Source organism: Myripristis murdjan, chromosome 3, assembly GCF_902150065.1.
Source record: "Myripristis murdjan chromosome 3, fMyrMur1.1, whole genome shotgun sequence".
Taxonomy (NCBI): Eukaryota; Metazoa; Chordata; class Actinopteri; order Holocentriformes; family Holocentridae; genus Myripristis; species Myripristis murdjan.
In genome coordinates this window covers 14820341-14841398 of record NC_043982.1, presented here as the reverse complement: position 1 = coordinate 14841398, position 21058 = coordinate 14820341, and the positions used below count along the sequence as shown (strand labels likewise).

The following is a 21058-nucleotide window of genomic DNA, read 5'->3' as shown; positions in this document are numbered from 1 at the left end:
ATTGTGTTGCAGCTTACCTTCTCTGAATGATGTGCTTGCTCCCTCTAAGAGGTGTGAGAACAGTTTAAATTGTGTGGAAAAAGTGTGTACTTGTACTCCTCCAGTGGATTAATGGTTAACAGCCTCAGATAACCATGCTTAACTACCTTGTTTCCTTCCTGTAGAACTGATGTCGAGTGAGGTTCCATTTCACTGATACAATCAAATGAATATTCATGAGGACATAAATAACTTGCACAAAAATCTACTTTAATTTGTGTTGCATTTCACCTTTGGATGGATAAAAAAAACATGAACGGGAGAGTAAATTTATTTTTATGTTTTATTGCAAAACAAATCAATTGTAAACAAAGGATTTCAAAATAATGTTAACGTTCACGAGACCGATATAATTTATTGCTGTTGCTCATCCATTCACACCCTTTACCAAACAGATCAACAAAGAATAACAGAATTTCTCACTCAGCTCTGCAACCAATTACTGCTGGCCAGTCCTCAGTGACTTGGCCATAGTACGAACCTGCGTACCACAATTCAAGTAAATATGACTGCAGATGGCCTAGCATCTAAATCCTTTATCATGTTTTTTTTTTTTTTTTTTCTGGACAGTGAGATGTATGTTGTACTCATCGTCATTCAGCTTACAGTATATACATCAGTCCCCTCAGACAAAGGAGCAGAACAACAACCCCAAAGCAAGGCAATCTTTACAACTGATTAGAAATAACAAGCCTTTTTGTATTTATCATACATACTTAACATACTATGACAGCAACACATTTAAGGCAGACAAAATAATTAATTCAAAATAAAAAGTTTGAGCTTTGAAAAACTGCATGCAGGTAATCATCGTTATCATGATATGACTTGAACAATGTCAGTCATGTTTCATTGAGTCCTCTATTTGCTTTTGTTTGGTGTCTAAAAAATAAAAATATATTGCATTTCTGTACAGCTCTATCAGTCCTCATTTAGGGTTAGTGTTAAAACACACACAGCTTCTGGTCTTCAGAGGCCAAAGGGGAAAATTTTGAGTCCTTTTGTGTCCTGTCTGCTCCTCAGAGAACTGATAGGTCATGGCAGGACTTTGACTTCTGCCTGAAAGCCATCTTCTTGTTCTTGCGTGCAACCATGCGACCCAGAAACCGTTTGGCCTTCTTGCCAATGCTTTCCCGACGCTTGCAGTTGGCCATGCGGCGTGCATTCTCCTCCTTGCTGTCTTTCCTCAGACGAATCTGTCGGACAATGCCCTCAAACAAGTCGTGCACATTGTGGTGAAGCGATGCCGATGTCTCGATGAATTTGCAGTCGAAAACCACTGCACACGCACTGCCCTCTGCAATAGAAATGGATGGAAAAAAGAAAATTAGCTGCCAGTCATTCATATTCAAGAGCAGTGTTTTTTTCAGGAAGTGTAAATCCAATAAAACATATTAAAACCCAGCCCAAGCTAATCCTGGCAGATTTTTAAGCTTCCAACAATCCTAAGGAGTAATAGTTTGTGCTACTTAAATTACATCTTTCACAAATAGCATTCATTCTGAGTGGTAGGCTAGGCTTGACCTGCAACCTAAACTGCTCAGGTCCAAGAGGCTTCTGTCAGGTTTGATCATGAATGTCTGTAGAATGAACCTCAGACTTGCTTTTAAGCCTCAGTGATAAATATTACATTACGTTTTGCAAGCCCTCATTTACTTAAAAGCTCACATTTTGGGTTCAAGAGGCTGTTAGCCACACTGTTACCCATTTACAGAGATGCCTGTAGATAAAATCAAGACCTCAGTGACTCACCATCAACAGACACTTCTCTGGACCGCACCAGGTCACTCTTGTTGCCCACAAGGATTATGGGAATGTTCTCCGATTGCCTGGCTCGGCGCAGCTGAATACGCAGCTCTGATGCCTTCTCAAAGCTTGACTTGTCTGTCACCGAATACACGATGATGTAGGCGTCTCCCATCCTCATGCACTGCTCCTTCAGCCACTGGCTGTTATCCTGCAGGGCAAGCAGAGGCTAAGTTCAGCATCCCAGATTTTTTTTTTAATGCAATATTGACCAGACCTCAGTTGTAAAATAGTAAACTAAAAAACAGTAAAATAGCTAACACTGTGTTAATGACAAATGATTCTCACCTGTTCCCAGATGTCGTACAGCATGATGGATGCTTCCTCTTCATCCACCACAATAGATCTGTCATACGTGTTTCCTGAAAGGGGGAAAATAATTATAGTATGTTAGACAGTGACAGAGGAGTGAAGCACATATACACCCACATGTTGCAATGTGTTATTCTGTTATTTCTTCAAGCTTATTTTGTTCCTTGAAATAATTGTATGAAAGCAGAAACACATTTAATATAGCTGGTAAAAATGCATAGCAAAATATGGCTGGTACACTTGTGAGTTAATTTCTTGGACAAGCCTATGTGCCATTATTTTTCCCATTGGCTTTTCAAATTTTCCCCTCAGATTGTACTTTTGGATCCATTCAGTAGCTTCAGTATTGAGTGCAGGGCTGGTGCCCCAGCCTTCCAAATGGAAATAGCAATAATCAATGCACGTATGCTCTCGCATGCAGATGTGGTAAGAGCCCTGTTGTTTTTCTATGAAAATGTCAGCTAAACTGTCAGTGTGCTCAGAGATGAATATGAGTCCAACAGCTCCTGGGCTTGGGATGTTAAGGCTCTATTTGAATTTTTTATTTTATATTATTATTAAAATGGCTTATTGACAAAGGCACAATCTTTACTTGTTAGTTTATGCTTGTTTGATGTTTGTAGCTACAAAACGGCTTATGGAGATTGAAAATGTAAAAAGACAGAAACCACATAACAGTTTTTTTAGCTAAGCTTTGATTCTCAGTATGTCAATTACCACAATATTTAACTAATGTGTTAATGTACTGTATAATCTGTACTGCACTGTCATGTCAATGAACCCAAGCTATTACAATTAACATAATAATCCTCATTATCCAGCACCCATTATCCATTCCCTTCATTGTGTGTGTGTGTGTGTGTGTGTTGGGAGGGAGGGGTGATGACTCATCCTCAGCATCACTTACCTGCCTCATCGCAGTCGTGACCATCCTCAACTCCTCCGAAGACACGCGCTAGGCTGGACTTGCCGACCCCGTGCTCTCCGAGGAGCACCACCTTGTACACCTGGCTCTCGGCGTCGCTGCCGGAGGAGATGACGGAGTCGGAGGAGTCTGACACGCAGCTGTCCCGGTGAGGCTCTCCGGGAGAGTAGGAGGTGCAGCGCAAGAGGTTGGACAGCTCCTCGTGTTGCTCCATCTGAGGCATCGTGGCGCGCAGGTCCCGGTCGTCCACGGGCATGCTCCTCCGATGCAAGTTGGGCAGATGCATGGGGAACGGCATGCTGCCTCTCCTCTTGTCCATGCTCCGCAGTTTGTCACACTTGTTCAAAGTCATGGTGCTCACGGGCGATCTGTGGAGAGACCGCGCCACGCGTCAATGGCTTTGTGGTGTCGTCTTGATTCAGATGAAGAATAAACTCCGCAAGCCATGTCTATCATTAAAATCACGGAGTGGAAAGTAAACCAACCTAAACTCTCTTTAAGCTACCAATTACTTGCGGAACAGTCAAACGTTTAAGACATAAAGTCATGGTAGCCAATACATCGAGGCAAATAGGTAGTACAAAAATGATAAGTGAAGATGGAAAAATCAAATCCAATTACTACTTTTCTGAAAATATCAATCTGATTGACTTTTAACCTACTTTTTTCCAACAATGACAACCAACTGAATATTATAGTCTGTTTTAACCAGCTGTTTATTTACCAGTACATCACTGAATCAAATAAAACACACTATTCAGCCAGCGCATAACATAAAGAATATATATACCATACAACTATATTAGTAGTCATGAACTTACCAGGTGCTTGTAGCCTTATTAAATCCAACAACCAGGGAATCCACCGTCTATAATCCTTAGTTTGAAGTGATAGTTTGGTATAAAGATCGGCTTAGGTTCAGACTGTTGGATTGTGCTGATCAGCCTATTTATTGGGCGCTGGGAGTGACGTAGCGAGGGATTCGCCCAGGAGAATCACGTCTCCGCTTATTATAGTGGTGCGTAACGGTAACATCATACAGAGAGGAGAGGGAAGCATGAGGGGGAGGAGGAGGAGGGAGGGGGGTATGACTGGAAGGGCTGAGGAATCTCCCTTCCGTAATGCCAAATAAAGCGTCTGTCTGAGGGGGCAGCCAGGGATATAGTCCAGGGAGGGAAAACCCACCTAAAATCAGGTTACCCTCATATTTTAAGGTGATATATATCTTTGCAGACATCGTGGACGTAGTATAGACATTACAATATTTGTTTGAAAAAATAAATAAATGAATAATTTTTTTTATTAAAGATCAATTTACTGTTGTACTTGATTATTGTGCACCCTGGTTCTTTGTGATTATACATCTCTTTCGCTCTCTCTTTCTGTGTGTGTGTGTGTGTGTGTGTGTGTGTGTGTGTGTGTGTGCGTGTGCGTGTGTGTGTGTGTGTGTGTGTGTGTGGTATGAGGACAGGTTACGCCCCAATTTACCATTGAGGAGTAGTGGCTTAATAAATTTGCTATAATAACCTTTGATAAAATCCCTATTTGATCGTTATAGTACCTTTCCGACTAATGATAATGTTATTGTTATATTCATCCGGGGAATTGTTATGCTGTGATAGGTAGCCATAGTGCGCTATTGCTTTTTTTTTTTCTTTTTTCTTTTTTTTTCTTCTTTTTTTTAGGTAATGCAGATCCTGTATCGTGAAGCAGTTCAACAGACAACAAAAGCTTCACTCCTGCCTTTCGCACCGAGCAGTGTCTCTTGGCTGTATGCAAGACGAGAGCAACATTGACACATTTATCCATAAAACCGTAAATAATATCTCATCACAATTATTTTGGGTGGACTGATGAGCGATGGCACAACTGAGTCTACTCCTCGGGAATGTTCACAACTATGACTAAACTGAATCATGCATAAATGGTTTCCATTTGAAAACCCCTGTGGAGGGGCAACTTCTACAGGCAAATCTTACAGACTCATTCATTTTATCCTTTCAGTTTGGAGTTTCTATATTTTATTTTTGCATGTATTTTTTATTCTTTAAATTTTGTAGCATTTTTCATACAATGTTGTTTCATTTTGGTTTTGCACACAATAGTCCACAATTGCAGATTGGAGCTTTGCTGTGAGTGTTACATCCTGCAACCAGCAGCATGGACAGAGTATGGCGTAATCCTGCCCCCTTGTGGCTTGATGCGGTCCATTACAGCTGAAGAACCCTCTAAACTCACTGCCTTCACTTTGGAATCATTTGATTTGCTTGTGTGTAATTCAGGCAGAATCAACTTAGAGAGGAGCTCATAGTTCACCCAGCCAGGATTAAATACCATCAGCTTAATAAAAAGCTGAAAGCAAAAACTAATCTCCAGTTCATCTTTTATGTCGTATTATTTTCAGGGAGGAGCTAGATTACACCGGTGAAACTAACAGAGATCAGACACCCAGACGTCCCAATGTCAAACACACTCACCCGCCCCTCAACCTTTAATCCAATACAACCACACTACTACTAAAATGCAAGAACTGGACAGAAACCAACACATATTTCATTGGTATGATTCCTTTGCCAGTGTCAAAGCCGTTTTAATTAAGATGAATAGCACTCTTTCATCATGTGACCACTAACTGTGGCAGTTGACTAAAAAGGCCACTTCCATCCAGGAGTGCTTAGATCACCCCCTTCAGACCGAGTTTGAACTGTTACATTCAGGTCGGAGGTTAAGGGTGCCTCCTATCAGGACAAATAGATACAGGGTTTCATTTGTTCCTGCTGCTATTATAATGTTAAATAATGTTAAATAGTGGGGTATAGTATTGACAGCTGTCTGTAGTTGCCTGTCTACACAGTCTGTTGCTATCTCACTTCGCGTTTTGATTTGAAACTTGTGTCTGAATGTACTCTTAAAATTACTCTGCCCACTACGTGTTGTTGTTCTTAACAGTGGTTGATTGTTTTGTGTATGTTTATGTGCACTGGATGTTTTATGTGTATTGAACTTCCTGGCTGCAAATCAATTTCCCAATAGGGACAATAAAGATAACTTTGAACTTTAACTGTGGATGGGTCACTCAATAACCCTGCTTAAAAAGTAAAGGGGAAGGAATAGTGTATGGATAACATGGGGTTGCAATGACCTAATTGGGGCAGTGCAATATATAGACTGTGCAAATAGGTACTATGCAATATCAACACAACCTTGGACTTTGAGGGCTGTGTGATATCCAAAATGCATGGAGTTGTATTATATTCTGTTGTTGCATATGAGCGAGGAAAAACCCAGAGGGAAGAGAGGGGTTCCAGCTTGCACGGTGAGCACAGGTAAATTGCTCACCGTGCAATTTGATGTGAATTTGATGTTCAGTTTGACTCAGTTTGGTTTACTATTTAGCAATGTCTGTCTTGCATTGTTTTTTAATGCAGTATCATTTATCCTGATGCAAAATAGATGTACCAACTGACAGGAAAGAATGAACTAATTTAATCCTCCCACATTTGCTCACATATTTTTGCATAGTTGTACCTAAACCACAGTCTCAGTTTACAGCAGGTTAGGGAAAATACATTTTACCTCTCTGTGATAAGGAATTCATTTTCAGTAATTCTTTAAAATGCAGGATAAAGTGATAATATTTCTCAAAAATAAGTATTTCAGCCTCAGCATCCACTAATGGTATATTCTGGTGTACCATATAGTCCCCGCCTTCCACTGTACATTAATCAAAGCACTGGCCTACACTCACCTTGATTATACTTTTACTGCCACACACGCACTTAGGCTGACACCTAGCTCCCAACATTACAAACTACAACTATTTCCTGATTCAACAACAGTAGGTGAATGGGATAGCTGACCTTACAGAGCAGGAATGGCCTGCTCAGCAATCCAAAATGCCTCATACTGATAATCAGACATGACCTTGCTCACTTTAAGAGGCCTTCAGAGACTGCACTGTAGGCGTATGAACAATCAGAGATTAAAGGGATGTAAATGATTGTGTCAGAAAACAATAATGCGAATATAAAGTGAATATCAGCAAGAGCTGTGGACAATGTATGACTTTCCAATTCCCAGGGCTGGGATATAATTTAGTCATGATGATTAAAACTCCTATCTTTGCTATGAAATTAATTTCCATTATTGAGACAAATCAATGTTCTTTCCATTCACCTGAGCCAACTGGTGTCAGCAAAATGACCCACTTATGTATTAAATCACAGTTATTTACACAGATAGCAGATTCCTGGCACCCTGCCCTTTAATGCAATATGCATTATATGTGCATCTGGCAGTGGTGGAAAGAGTACATTACTACAATATGCTACTCAAATAGCAGTGGATGAAATCTGCTTGAGTAAAATTAAAAAGTAACTCATTTCTTCTTAGAGTAAAAGATCCTGAGCTGCTTTTTAGAAACATTAACTTTGTTAGATCTGATTGCCTATTTACCAGTAAAAATCCTAAAAGGAGGAGAGCACAAAAAATGAGATTCTTATAACCGGAAATTCCGAGAAAAAAAAAAAAAAATAAGCGGGACAAAAAGTTAGAACATATTATAGTCCAGTAATTTTAGGCCAAAATTGGGGTCAACCTAGGACAAATTGCAAGAGAAGCAAACTCAACTGATTTTGTATCCTCAGTTTGTCCTGAGTGAGGGAAAAAAAGTCCCAAGAAATCCCATTGGTGGAAAGTTTTGAAAATCACCTATTTATGACCACATATTACCAAAAAACACTGTTTTTAACACACAGGGGAAAGGGGTTCAAAATTTTACTTTCAGATATCACTATAAAAATTCACAAGATGATTACACACACAAAGACAAGAAAAAAAGTCAATTACAAGTTCTTTGAATTATTCTGTTTACACATGCATATCACACATTATCTGATTTGATATGCGCTAATAAGGAATATAAGGAATAAATGCCAGAAGAGACATTTAAACAGTAAATTAAAAGGTTACTATATATATAGTAACCTTGAATTAAAAGGTTACTATATAACAGTGAATTAAAAGGTTACTATATATATAGTAACCTTTTAATCCACTGTTAAAATATCTGTTCTGGCATTTATTCCTCATATTCCTTATTAGCGCATATCAAATCAGATAATGTGTGATATGCATGTGTAAACAGAATAATTCAAAGAACTTGTAATTGACTTTTTTTCTTGTCTTTGTGTGCGTAATCAACTTGTGAATTTTTATAGTGATATCTGGAAGTAAAATTTTGAACCCCTTTCCCCTGTGTGTTAAAAACAGTGTTTTTTGGTAATATGTGGTCATAAATAGGTGATTTTCAAAACTTTCCACCAATGGGATTTCTTGGGACTTTTTTTTCCCTCACTCAGGACAAACTGAGGATACAAAATCAGTTGAGTTTGCTTCTCTTGCAATTTGTCCTAGGTTTTTTCATAAAATGACTGGACTATTAGGGTACTTCTCTCATTTTTGCCAACAGTAAAGTGTGTAGTTTCTTATGCTTACAGAGAACATGCAAAATAATGGAAGTGATTTAAAATATATCTAGCGCCTCAATACAAAAATGTACGTAGGCTAAGAGTCAAAACTAACTTTTAACAGTAGTCAAAAAAAACTACAAATACACAAAAGCTACTTAATTGCACTAATTGTAGTCCACCCTTTGTATCTTGCTCCTGTTTTAACTTGCTTAAAGTTACAATATGCTGGAGGTATAATGCACATGTAAACTTTTGTGCATGTGATCACTGTGCCATATGCAATCACCTGTCCAGCATCTTCTGCACGAATTATGTTCAAACATCACTCGACTCGCCCAGACTTTTCCCAACCGGAACTTCTCTCTTTAAGTGTGATACTGAGCATGCGCAGTCCTCTCGTGTGTTCGACCTCTACAACAAACCCGGTAGGAGCTAACCTCTTCAATCATAGTCAATCTTTTGTGTTAAATATCTGCTTGTCTCGCCGCCGTGTGACAGGGAATCGATGTGTCTTCATTAATAGCACTGCTCGGTACTTGTAATATGCCAGTTAGCGTTACTTGGCTTTAGCTGCGCTTTGTAGCTGTGTGTACTTGCTGTTCTTGACCTTACTTGTGCGCACTCACTTCATACAGCTGCTTAACCTTAGTTACCCACACCAGTGACCGGCAGGGTTAACTAACCGAAGCTGTCATTTCTGTCTTTGTTTGGTGCTTTTTGCAGACAGCAGACGCCGACTCACTGCCAGCCTCCTTGGTGTAACCTGACCAACACATCCCGTCAAAATGTACGCCTGTGCTAAGTTCGTCTCCACGCCCTCACTGGTGAGTTTGGATGAATGAGGCGTTACCAAGGTACATGTACTTTGCAAAAGTGTTCAAATTCGCCTGTTGTCAAGCGAGGAGAGCCTCATGGAAGCTGACCTTAGCTAGCTGCGAGTCTCTGCTCAGGGTGAAACAGCCAGCAGCATGAATGTAGTAAGCTAGCCGTGGCAGCCTGGCATGTAGCCTTGACTCTGCTAAAGTTAGCTAGCACCTATGACAGCTCAGCGCGCTCACGCGCGCGCGCCCCGTATTGAACAGGAGCTCTGGTGCAGAAGATAAACTTACAGTCATACTCATTTTTCCTGTGTAGAATAAATGATATTCAACTATATAAGAAATGTGTTAGTAAAATGTTGGGCCACCGCGAGCCGCGAGAACAGCTTCAGTGCTCCTCAGCAGAGAGTCTACAAGTCTGGGAGGGATGGAGCTCCATTATTCCAAAACACAGAGTACATAGAGAGGGATGTTATAGTGGGGTTGCAGTGCATGAAGCCCTCATTACAAGGGGAATACAAAAACCACTGGTCCTGGTCTACAGAGATGTTGGGAAAAGTGATGTGGTCAGATGAGTCACCATATTCTGGTCAAGTGGGTGAGTGCATGAGTGGCGTTCACCAAGAGGACACTACAGGCCTGAATGCTGGACCCCTACAGTGAGGGGGTGACAACACTCCCATCCACAGGGCACGAGGGCTCACTGTATGGTTTGATGAGGATGAAACAGTATAAATCATATAGCCTACTGTGGCCTTGACACAGCACTGTGTCTCAAACTAGTTGGACACACAATTGGAGGTTTTGGACTGACATGTTAGACAGCGCTCTCCACCACCACCACCAAAGCACCAAATGAGGGAGTTGTATCTTTTAGAAGAATGGAGCTTCATCCCTGCAGTGGAGTTACAGCTCCAGACTTAGAGGATCTATACCAAGGAGTGCAGAAGCTGCTCTGGTGGCTTGTGGTGGCCCAACACCTTGCTAAGACACTTTAGGCTGGTTTTTCATTTGATTTGTCATCTGTCTGTAATTTCAAAACACTAAACCCAGTGAAATGCTGTTATGGACATCTAGGATTTACTGGTAGCCTACATTGTATATTTTTGTTTGTTGTTGTGACTGAACAAAAACAGCTACCAACTGCTCACTTCCTTTTTGTTTTTCAATTTCCATTTGTTTCTTTTATTACATGAGTTGAATGCTTTTCCACACAAACATTTTTTTGTAGGTGTCCAGACAACTTTCTGCTGACATCCCGCGTGATTTGCTCCCACACATGACAAGCTTAATAATGTATATTTTTTCTCTTGGTGTAGGTCCGTGCTGGATCCCGGGCTCTGTACAGACCCCTCTCAGCTGCTGTGGTGTCTGATGTCAGGGGAGTAGAGGTGAGCGTCTGTCAGTCGTGGCAGTTCATGACTGGTGTCTGACTAGACAACAGAGACTACTTACATTGAGCATTCACTGAAGAGGGCCATCATTTTGCACTGAATGTTGCTGATTACATACTCAGTCCAGGCTCTGGTGCTGTAACATGTCCACCCATCTCCATTTACTATTCCAATTGTCTTGTTTGCGACTTACTTTAAGGAATTAAGGAATATTTTCTAGAACAATATGTAGACATAGGCAACTCACTCTGTATCACAAGAAATGTAATGTAATGTCAGCAGATAGTGGAAATACAGCCAACCCATCTGTCTTTGATGTGCCCGGTTCTTGTCCTTCTGAAGTTTTCTAATTAGCAGTTAGGTCTAATAATTGTAAACCGATCAATTTTTCAAACCAAAGTTAAGTTGGCACCAGTTTTAAATGTGGTTCTAGTCAGGATGTATTAAATTTAAAGCCCATTTTTTGCGAAGTAAATTGCAAATGTTTTGAGCCTTTCATCTCATCAGAAGTTGTTTTAATGATTGCTTCTGTCTTCATGCCTGTTATGTTTCTGTGTTCAGTCAATTATGCACTATGTATGGAAAATGTACATGGGGGTGTTGGGAGGGTTGATGTAGAGTAGAGCAAATAAATATTAGATGAGAACCCAAGTAGGTCTTTTCCTGAAGGTGCTGCATAGTAAGGGATTGGAGTGAGCTGTTATGCACTAGATATTGTAAACATATTACAAGAAACAGACATAAGACATAATATATAATATATCTACAGTTAACTTCAAACTCAGCTCTGTATTTCTTATTTTGATCTCATGAGGATGTCTTACATTCAATTTGTGTTTTGATTTTCCTTCTGCACATGACAGATTTTTTTTTCCACTGCAGCTTTGTGATCCTACATGATTCTTTTTGTGCTAACTCTAGTTCATGGTTTTGTTTCAGGCTACCTCAATCCTGGCACCACAAAGCATCATGGCATCCCAGCAGCAGACGGCGCTGCGCGGATTCCAGACCAGCGCCGTGAGCCGCGACATCGACACTGCTGCCAAATTCATTGGAGCAGGAGCTGCCACTGTGGGAGTGGCTGGGTCTGGAGCCGGTATCGGAACAGTGTTTGGTAGCCTTATCATCGGATATGCCAGGTAAATTGAAGACATCTGCAATCATCAAACATTTTTGACCTCTATCAAGAATGTTGTGTTTTTGCCCCCAGTTAGTTAGTCTGTCCGTTTATTAGCAAGATATCAGCTAGACCTAGGGACAAGTTTCCATGGAATTTGATGGTACACAGGCCTTGTTCAAAATAATACGATTATATTTTGATGGTGATGTGGGATACATGCCACTGGCCATAACTATGAAGCTTACAGGGATAGATGTGATGCTAAGAGTATGTTTGCAGTGTGAGGAAATCAATTTAACTTAAAGTTCAGGTGATGCCAGTGATTCTCAGTAGAAAAAGCACAATGAATGCACTAGGTAGAGCAAGGGCATCTTTAGATGTCGTAAATAGTGTAGAAGAATACAAGGCTGATGACTCTTATGCTAAATGGTGCAACAGGGATACGGTATGGAGTGTGAGTGGGAGACAGAGACTTGCTAAATTCTAAGATGATGATAAGAATAGTTGTATGGGTGGCAAGCAATGTTTTTTTTTTTTTTTTTTTGTATTTTTCACCCTTGGGGAGCAGAATGTGGAGGTTGAATGTAAGAACAAGATGAGACTGACTGGTAACTTTATTAATACTCAACACTCTCTCTGTTTCTGTCTCTTTCTCTCCAGGAACCCCTCTCTGAAGCAGCAGCTGTTCTCCTATGCCATCTTGGGCTTTGCTCTGTCTGAAGCCATGGGTCTCTTCTGTCTGATGGTTGCATTCCTCATTCTGTTTGCCATGTAACCAGTGAATCACTTGAAACAGTACATCACCATGTTAACCAGGATTAGCAGTTTGTTATGCCCAAGAATGGTACGATGATTATACGCTAATCATGTTACTGATTCTTTTTCATGGGTGTGTCTTAGATTGTGAGCCCACTGATGTGACAATGAATCAATGGCAAACTGAAGTCATTATGTTTGTAATGACGGTTGTGAATTTCTTCTATTTTTTTGTTAAAGAGAACATAAAACCAGTTACAGATGTGAAATACATTTACATCATTATTCAAAAGTGTTTGTGGACATTTGTGGTTGTTGCATTTTCACTCAAAAACCTCACTCAAAGACAATTTGGAAAGTGAAGTGCAGCAGTAAGAATTTTACTTAGACCACACCACCTCTTAAAACCACAAATAAATAAATAAATTAAACAACCATTATAAAAGTAGCAGAAATAGAGGTTCAGCAGAGAAGAGGGTGGTATGCTGTCAAATCCACCATGGATAGGAGTGTGTCTCAGGTCTCCTGCCTTGACTTTAGGCCGTTACCACCATGACACTGTTCATGGACCTGAGGCCTACAGTTCACGCACATGCCCTGGGGTCAGATGAGGTGCTGCTCATCCCAGACTGGGTCCAGGTCTCTCTCTCTCTTTGTGATGGGATGTGTCTGGTCCTCTGACTCCAATCATAGCCACCCATGGGGTTGCTTCACCCAATACCAGTCTGGAGCAGCGGCACCTCTTCCAATGCCACAAGCACCACGCATGGACCTTAAGCCTATGGTACGAGTGCGTGAAGCAGCCCAGTGGAATCCAGCAGCTGCCCCTTGTATAGCTGTAACCAAAGACATCAACATTCACAGTAATGATGCCATCGTCTGTTTGAACTATAGTGTCATAAGGCAGAGCTGAAACAGAGACCTGAGTGGCGGAAAACTCCCAACTCCTGCTTGGAGTGATAATGAGAGATCTCAAATAAACGATGACAAGTTACTCAGGCAAGTTTCAGAATTGTCTTATGGGAGGCCAAACGCAAAATCAACACAGAAGATCCTCAAGTGTCACACTAATTCAGTAATCTTCCCATGAAGTTTCCTCTTGGCAGGGGCGGAAACATTTAAACCGTTGGACACAAAAGAGCACTACCAAGACAATAAGAATAACTGAATATGCATGTTGGATAACGAGTAACTTGATACACTGCTTGGATAATAGGAAGAGTTCAAATATAAATAACTGAATAATATGCTCCCTAAATAAAGTCCAAAAAATGCACGGTTGTTCAGCTGTAAGCGACGCATCATTAGTTACATTTGCATCTCTGGTCAAAGCAGAGGGCAGAAAGCAACAGAGCCTAAAGACAACAGCTTGCATCATCTAGTTTGTACAGAATTTCATTACAGGGTATTTATTTCTTAGGGTATTTCGCAGAATACAGGCTATCATTGTTGGATGATGTATGATATGACAGACGATTATTTCCACTGGGCTATAGGTAAGTGGGTGTTTTTCAAATGTTTACACCGTCGCCATGGTAACGGCGCACGAGGTAGTGACGTCGACGTAAATAAATAATTCAGTGCATGAATGAAAGTGCAATCTTTCGAAGATAATTATTTGTGGAAAGATTACCACATTACAGAATGATTTTTATATTCAATCCACGCATTGAACAGTATTATTCTGAGCTATTCCAAAAATGCCGATTTTTTTTTTTTTTTAATTAAAAAAAAAATCATTTTTAGTCTGAATTTCTGCTTGTATTCTGTAACTCAGGCAGAACCATGCTGATGGTGTAAATGGAAATGGTGGGAGAACCTCTTGAAAAAAATTAAGAAAGACCAAGGATACAAGACGCCCCCTTTTTTTTTTTTTTTTTGACTCACCAATTATCTTGATGATATCCCAGTATTCAAGTAGTTCCAAAGTGATGCTGGAATGTGAACAGTGAGTGGCGGAGGCTATATGATTTCCAGTTTGCGGGCAATTTTCCATTGGAGGTGAACCTAATTTTATTATTATTATTATTATTATTATTATTATTGTTGTTGTTGTTGTTGTTGTTGTTGTTGTTGTTATCGTTATAATTATTATTTTGTTTGTTTGTTTGTTACATGAAGGGGAACCCTAGGGGGCATTCAATCTTTTTTTTTTTTTTTCCCATGTGAGGGGCAAGCAATGGTGCACTTCCTCTCGTTTTTGGCACTCTACCATGCAGTTTAGTGACGCTTTTTCAAACATGTTGGCACCAGGGTCCGCCGGGTAATATGAATGACATTGTTGATGTAAGATATTTTGAAGTTTTGTCACTTTGGCCGTGTCTACTGTCGGAACTACTTGAGCACAATCCGAGTTTACAGGGGACGGATTTGATGGACGAACACAATCAGCGGTTTTTGCTGCAGATTTGTTTTTCTTTGCTACGGTACTCAAACATTTTACTCTAGTCTGCTGCAATAAGAGGTTGACACAACTCAGTGAGTGATTGGAATAAGGAAACGCATGTTGAAACAATCCCTTGTAATTCAAAAACTCAATAGCAAGACGCCGACATGTCTACAGTGGTTCTGTTCCTGTGAGGTTGACTCTTACACGGGTCCCGACTCTGTGTCACAACAGCCGGTTGGACAAAAAGGAGCCCCGACCAACCAGGTAACTAGTTGGGAATTGCATTATTATTATTATTATTATTATTATTATTATTATTATTATTATTATTATTATTGTTGTTGTTGTTGTTGTTGTTGTTGTTGTTATTTAAACGGGCTGACTGGTAGCATTGAGTGTGTTCAGCTGCTTTAATTGTTAGTTGAGGTAACTGTGGGCTGGCTTTAACACCAGTCCTAATGGAGTATCACCCTCTGGCCGTGGTCCCATATGAGAGAGTTAGTGACTAACACCACCACACTAACAGCACATGTAAACTCTGTTAACCATCAAAGTGACTCCACTTTTAAGTAAAGCAAGGTGAAAGTTTACTTTTGTCCACTAGATGACGCTGTAATCATACCAGAGTGACACAGAACACTTCAAACACCTTGAAACGCTGACTTGAATTTCTAATTGAGTTATAGAATCAAAACATGGATAATGTCCAGTTCAGTAACACTGCGAGTATGCTGCATCAGAGGAGATGTGGCCATGTGTTTGTCATTTGGCCTCGTTGCTTAAAGTCACAACCTGAAATTTTCTCCTTGAGTCTCAGTCAGTGTTCACATACAGTATTACCTTGCTCTGAACGTGTGTACCAGTGTGCTTCCAGTCATTTCTGACAGATTTACACCCTCTGCCCACCAGGGGCAGTGCAAACCATCAGTAGAGAGGACGAGGGAGACTGACCTTCAAGTTTAGCTGTGTAGCAGCTGAAATAACACTTTTGTTCATCGAAATTATTCATCGGCTGCTAATTCATCAGCTGCTTGTCTCTGATATGAAATAGACCATAGTCTTTATCAGACTCAGTATCAAGTAATACAGCTGCACTTACATGAGGTTAAGAGCAAAACAGTTCTTACTCATGTATGTCCCTATAGTTGGAAGCTAAAATAATAATAATACTGCTACTAATAATTATAGTGATAATGCTACCAGTAGATTAGTGTTAGTTATTTGGTATATGTTAATTTTTGTTGTTAAATCGTCAATGAAGTTTTATTTGCTGTGCTATAAGCCACACAGCCTGTTCAGCTGCCTTATCATTGCAACAGGTAACAAACAGGCCTAAGAGAGAGAGATCTGCATGTCAGCCAGTACTGGACTGTTTTGACAGACAGTACTGTAACGAACTTGGAAACCTATGGACAACTGCAAGGTAAACACTGCCACCTGAATTTATTTTACTTTACACACACACAGACACACACACACACACACACACACACTCACACACAGTGTTTGTACCCTTCCTTCACTGGGATTGTTTCTCTCCTGCAGAGCGGTGCTCCTGGACCCTCACTCTTGGCAGTATGGAGTGATGCTCAACCGCTTCACCACCTTAACAGGCATCAGACATGTCCTCCAATCACAGGGCTTCTCCAGTTTCCTGCCACAACCTGATGCCTCCACATTGCACTCTACCTACTCCTCAACAATCCTTGCTTCCAAGGAGGAAATAGATAAAAAGTCAGTGTTTCGACCTCGCTACATTTCCGAGTGTCCCCCTGCATCTGATGGCTCTCATCTCCACCTGGACCACACCACTCATTCACAAAGTCACCAGCCTCAGTCAGAGCCCCTGTCGCCCTCCAGTCTGTCCCGTCCTTCTCTACAATGTTACGTCCACCCATCTGCATTGCGTTTCCCCTCCCCAGCCCACAGGCCAGGCCAGCTGAAGCAGTACTACCTCCTGAATGCAGCTTCATTGCTTCCAGTGCTGGCTTTGAAAGTAAGAGATGGGGAAACGGTTCTGGATCTTTGCTCTGCCCCTGGCGGGAAAGCCTTAGCCATAATGCAGACTGCCACCCCAGGTAAAACGTCTGTCTTTTCTGTGGACAATTTAGCAAACTGTACAGTTAGTTGTTCAGTTTGTAGAGTGTGGTACTGGTGACATAAAACAAGTTAAACTACAGTTTGAGAGTGGATTTTTAATTAGAACATGGCAAAAAATTGCAATGGCTTCTGGCATTTATGATCCTCAAAATTAAAGTTCAGATGTGAACTCTTTCATTTTCTGAATATGATTGCACCCCATGAATTAGATAGAAATAACTCTAAATCATTATTCCTTGTAATTTGCCAGTCCTGATCTCATTCAGGAGTGTCCATGTCAGTTATGAATGTCTCATTTACATTGAATACTGGTGGTAAATGTTTTTGTCCTGTTCTGTGCTCCAGCATTGCTCTGCTGTAACGAGCCAGATCCTCACAGACGGGACTGGCTAGCCAAAACCCTCGAGTCTTTCATCCCTCTCCCACTGAGCAACAGAGTGATCATATCTGCACAGGATGGACGATCTTTTGGCCAGAGCGAGGCTGGGATGTATGATAAGGTGGGGAGAGAAATGTTGCCATGTAATTTTTAAAATAAAGAGGGTGGGAACCATGTGATGCTAGAGACCAAAAAAGTTTTGTTGGCCAATATTAGTGCTCAATATGACACAATAAAAACTGGCCTGGTGATGCAGCTACTACATAGATAAGCAGTGCGTTTCAAACTTGGCAGTATTCCTCAAGCAGCACTGATGTTTTGTTTTTTTTTTTTTTTTTTTTTTTTCCCGATGTCACACAGTCCCCGCCTTCTTCATCTCAATTATTTTCACCTATTGTGAACTGTAGTTCTTGCCACTGACTGTTTTTCATGTTGATTTCATCATATAAATTTGGCAACATTTCACTTTAATGCCCAACAAGCGGAGGTGTTGCTCTTCCCTAACCAAGGCTGTGGCCAAGAAAAAAATCAGAGGAGCAAGCCTTTGAACGGTGGCTAATAAGCCCATTGGGAGTAGGTTGTTTTTTTTTTTTTTTTTCTTTTTTTTTTTGAAAGCGAGAGAGGAGTACAGAAGAGGCAGGAAAATGACGAGGAAGGAACAGAGCATTGGAAGTGATAGACACTGAAAATAATATTGAGGTACAGGAGTATGGAGAGCATGAAAAGGCTGATATTAAGACATTCAGTGTGAGCAGAGCCTGAAAGATGATGGCTGCAGATTCTGGACATGATAGTCCAGGCAATGATAGAATGATAGATTGTTCTCTCTCAATACACAAAGAGTACAGTTGTGAGACAGTTTTCAGCTAAGGTTAAACAATTTAGAGCTAAAGTAACCACTTAATAATACTTTTACTTTATTTTAGTAAGAGATCCTGCTTAATGAGGAAGAGACATCACATTACATTCAGCTAGATTAGTTCATAGTGGGGATGCCATGATACTTGAATTTTGGTAAATGGTGTCAATACCAGTGAAATGACCAAAATCCCATTTAACGCACATTCCTTTATTTAAAATCAACCATTAACAAATAAGCAGAGGCTTTATGTGTATGAAGTATCTAATCATATAGGCTACATTACAATAACACTGATAGAGTTAGGTATCAAGTTGCACCAACTGGTATTGGTATCATTTTCAGAATTTTGTTATTGGTACATATTGGTTCTTGTGTTTTTGTTCACGTATTGATTTTCTGATTCCTGAAATTTGTCTTAAACAAACATACCATAATACATCAGAATAAACAAACAAACAAAAAAACATATAATTGTACATCAAAACATACAAATGTTCATAGCTGCTATGATGTCGTCTCCTTGCTCTTCTTTCCCTCTGCCACCCACTAGTTCTTAAGTCTTGCTCCCTGTCTATTCAGAAGTAAGATGGACTGTGGTACAAATCTGTATTTGGGTCTGTCCAGTTTGCAGTCTGAGGGTGTGAGCCGCCTGCCTGACGGCAGTGGCTCACACTCCTTGTGGAGGACATGAGATAAGTCCAGTTAGATCTTATCAGCTAATCTCAGGGTGGCTGTTTTGTAACACTGGAGGCTCCGATAGGTCAGTATACCTATGACTTTAGGGGCTATTTTCAGCATGCGTGTTACCTTGGATGACTGTACATTTTGCATTTTTTTTTTTTTTTTTTGGCCAAGACCTGTAAACAATAATGAATTTGGTATGGCAGAGAAATTGTTTAACCCTGGCTGACCTGAAAATGCCTTTTTATGACCCGGCATTAGTGTTGTGGTAAAAATATAAGATATGCTAGGATTTATAGTTTGTAAGCAGACTTTATTATAGACTGATAAAACCTCTCTGTTGTGTGTCTTCACCTTCAATATGAATTTTAGTTTCATTCCTTTATTGTTTCCCCTCCCTTTTCTCTGAATCCCTTTTTCATTGCTGATTTTCATCCCACTCCTGTTTGCTCTCATTCTGCCTCCTCCTCATTGCCTGCTTTTCTTGTCCCTCCTCTCTTGTCACAGGTTTTAATAGATGCTCCGTGTTCTAATGACAGGAGCTGGCTGTACTCTTCCGTTGCCCTGCATGGGGAAGAAAGACTGAAGGAGAGAGCCAAGCTGCCTCTCCTCCAGGCTCAGCTGCTGAGGTCAGTCTTATTTCCAGCCGAAAGCCACTCCTCAACCAGTATCTGTTGTTTATCACCCTTGTGGTATGTTTGGTTGAAATGAGAAATTGTGTCTTTGTTGCAGGTCTGCACTGTCAGCAGTGCGTCCAGGGGGCGTTGTTGTCTACTCAACGTGCACACTGTCCAGCTCTGAGAACTATGCTGTGGTTGAGGCTGTGCTAAACAGCTGCCCAGAGGCTGAACCTGAGGATCTGTGGGAGGAGCTGGTCATTCCCTTCTCCAACCATTTCACATTTAGCCCGGCTCATCCAGATCAAACACAGCCAGGTCACAGGCCATCTTGGCATTCACAGTATGGTGCTGTGCTCTCCTGCCACAAAAATGGTGTTCTGGTGGTTCCTCAGCCAGGCAAGACTTGGGGGCCCATGTTTTTGTGCCGGATTAGAAGGAGGAAATAGTGTTGTTGTTGTTGTTGTTGTTGTTGTTGTTTTTCCTGCGCAGGAACCCTAACCCAAACTGTTGAGCATATACATCACCTTTGCACCAAACTAAAAAAAAAAAATACATTTTTTCACAGTTTCCAACAATCATACCTTTAGAGCAGTGTAGCCATCCAGATAGTTTCCCCCGGGGGCTGTGGATTATGCCAGGTATCCGTGTCATTGTCTTTGGAAAGAGGTGCTACTTTTTTTTTTTTTTGAGTTTTGCACATGTACATTTTTAATGAATCTCACCAAGGTGCTTCCAGGAGACGGAGAAAGTTCACAGCAGGCTGGAAAATTCACCAAATCACAGAGTAACTATCTGGATGTTTTTGTATTTTGGGCAAACTGTTTCTTTCGTAACACACATCACACTCATAACCAGAAAAACATGTCTCTTGTCCCTAGATGGCATTTTGCGTCACAACTTCTAAATAAAGTTTAATTTTCAGGTTTTGAAAAATTGGTTTTGTATGCAAATCAAGCTGTACTGATACAATTTTGATTGCATGTTGTATTTCAAATGTTCTTACCAGAACATTCTCAATTGAAATGTTTCTAGTCCTTTTTTTTTTTTTTTTTTTTTTTAAATGTCTTTTCGATCTCCCCTCTGTATAAAACAGACTTAACATGCTCAATTGGCCTCATCATCAGAGGGCTGCAGGTTTTCTGTCTGAGAGATGGGTTCAGTAACATTAGAGGGCTCACTAGGAAGGAGAGAGCAAAAATGAAATCATAATTGACTCACATCTTTGCCTCTCCAGTCTGCAGTATCTTATCTGTCGCTCCACCCTGTTATTCCACCGCTCTCTGTCCTGAAACCCATGCTTCAGGTGGAATCTTAATGTAATCTTACATCTGTCATCGTACCCCTCTGTGATTGAAGAGGCAATAGCATCTCATCTGCTGGGACATT

At 40.6% G+C, this 21058-nt stretch overlaps 3 protein-coding genes across 5 annotated transcripts; 2 read left to right on the top strand and 1 right to left on the bottom strand.

Annotated features, from left to right (window-relative positions):
• Positions 1–583: 583 nt before the first annotated feature.
• rrad (Ras-related associated with diabetes) lies at positions 584–8894 on the bottom strand. Of its 2 annotated transcripts, none has more exons than XM_030044128.1 (5): positions 8840–8894; positions 3065–3450; positions 2134–2207; positions 1792–1996; positions 584–1336 (listed from the first exon to the last, which is right to left on the bottom strand). In XM_030044128.1, the coding sequence occupies exons 1-5, from the start codon at positions 8848–8850 to the stop codon at positions 1059–1061; spliced, it is 954 nt and encodes a 317-aa protein (XP_029899988.1). In that variant the 5' UTR covers positions 8851–8894; the 3' UTR covers positions 584–1058. The 2 variants fall into 2 exon arrangements, with proteins under 2 accessions (XP_029899988.1, XP_029899996.1); XM_030044136.1 differs by lacking the exon at positions 8840–8894 and adding an exon at positions 3904–3993.
• On the top strand, positions 8832–12933 carry LOC115353997 (ATP synthase F(0) complex subunit C2, mitochondrial-like). Of its 2 annotated transcripts, none has more exons than XM_030044147.1 (5): positions 8832–8978; positions 9277–9377; positions 10691–10762; positions 11705–11904; positions 12546–12933. In XM_030044147.1, the coding sequence occupies exons 2-5, from the start codon at positions 9339–9341 to the stop codon at positions 12658–12660; spliced, it is 426 nt and encodes a 141-aa protein (XP_029900007.1). In that variant the 5' UTR covers positions 8832–8978; positions 9277–9338; the 3' UTR covers positions 12661–12933. The 2 variants fall into 2 exon arrangements, with proteins under 2 accessions (XP_029900007.1, XP_029900012.1); XM_030044152.1 differs by having other exon boundaries at positions 8968–9085.
• A 2074-nt stretch (positions 12934–15007) lies between these two features.
• Positions 15008–20780, top strand: nsun3 (NOP2/Sun RNA methyltransferase 3). Its single transcript, XM_030044117.1, has 6 exons — positions 15008–15294; positions 16350–16453; positions 16576–17108; positions 17476–17630; positions 19560–19681; positions 19785–20780. The coding sequence occupies exons 1-6, from the start codon at positions 15145–15147 to the stop codon at positions 20116–20118; spliced, it is 1398 nt and encodes a 465-aa protein (XP_029899977.1). The 5' UTR covers positions 15008–15144; the 3' UTR covers positions 20119–20780.
• Positions 20781–21058: the final 278 nt, after the last annotated feature.

Coding starts and splice junctions, on each gene's coding strand:
- LOC115353997 (XM_030044147.1), top strand. CDS start 9,339: ATGTACGCCTGTGCTAAGTTCGTCTCCACGCCCTCACTG. Junction 10,763..11,704: donor CTGATGTCAGGGGAGTAGAG/GTGAGCGTCTGT, acceptor GTTTTGTTTCAG/GCTACCTCAATCCTGGCACC. Junction 11,905..12,545: donor CTTATCATCGGATATGCCAG/GTAAATTGAAGA, acceptor CTTTCTCTCCAG/GAACCCCTCTCTGAAGCAGC.
- nsun3 (XM_030044117.1), top strand. CDS start 15,145: ATGTTGAAACAATCCCTTGTAATTCAAAAACTCAATAGCAAGACGCCG. Junction 15,295..16,349: donor AAGGAGCCCCGACCAACCAG/GTAACTAGTTGG, acceptor TCATTGCAACAG/GTAACAAACAGGCCTAAGAG. Junction 16,454..16,575: donor AACCTATGGACAACTGCAAG/GTAAACACTGCC, acceptor TCTCTCCTGCAG/AGCGGTGCTCCTGGACCCTC.
- rrad (XM_030044128.1), bottom strand. Junction 1,997..2,133: donor TGTACGACATCTGGGAACAG/GTGAGAATCATT, acceptor CTTGCCCTGCAG/GATAACAGCCAGTGGCTGAA. Junction 1,337..1,791: donor CAGAGAAGTGTCTGTTGATG/GTGAGTCACTGA, acceptor TTTCTATTGCAG/AGGGCAGTGCGTGTGCAGTG.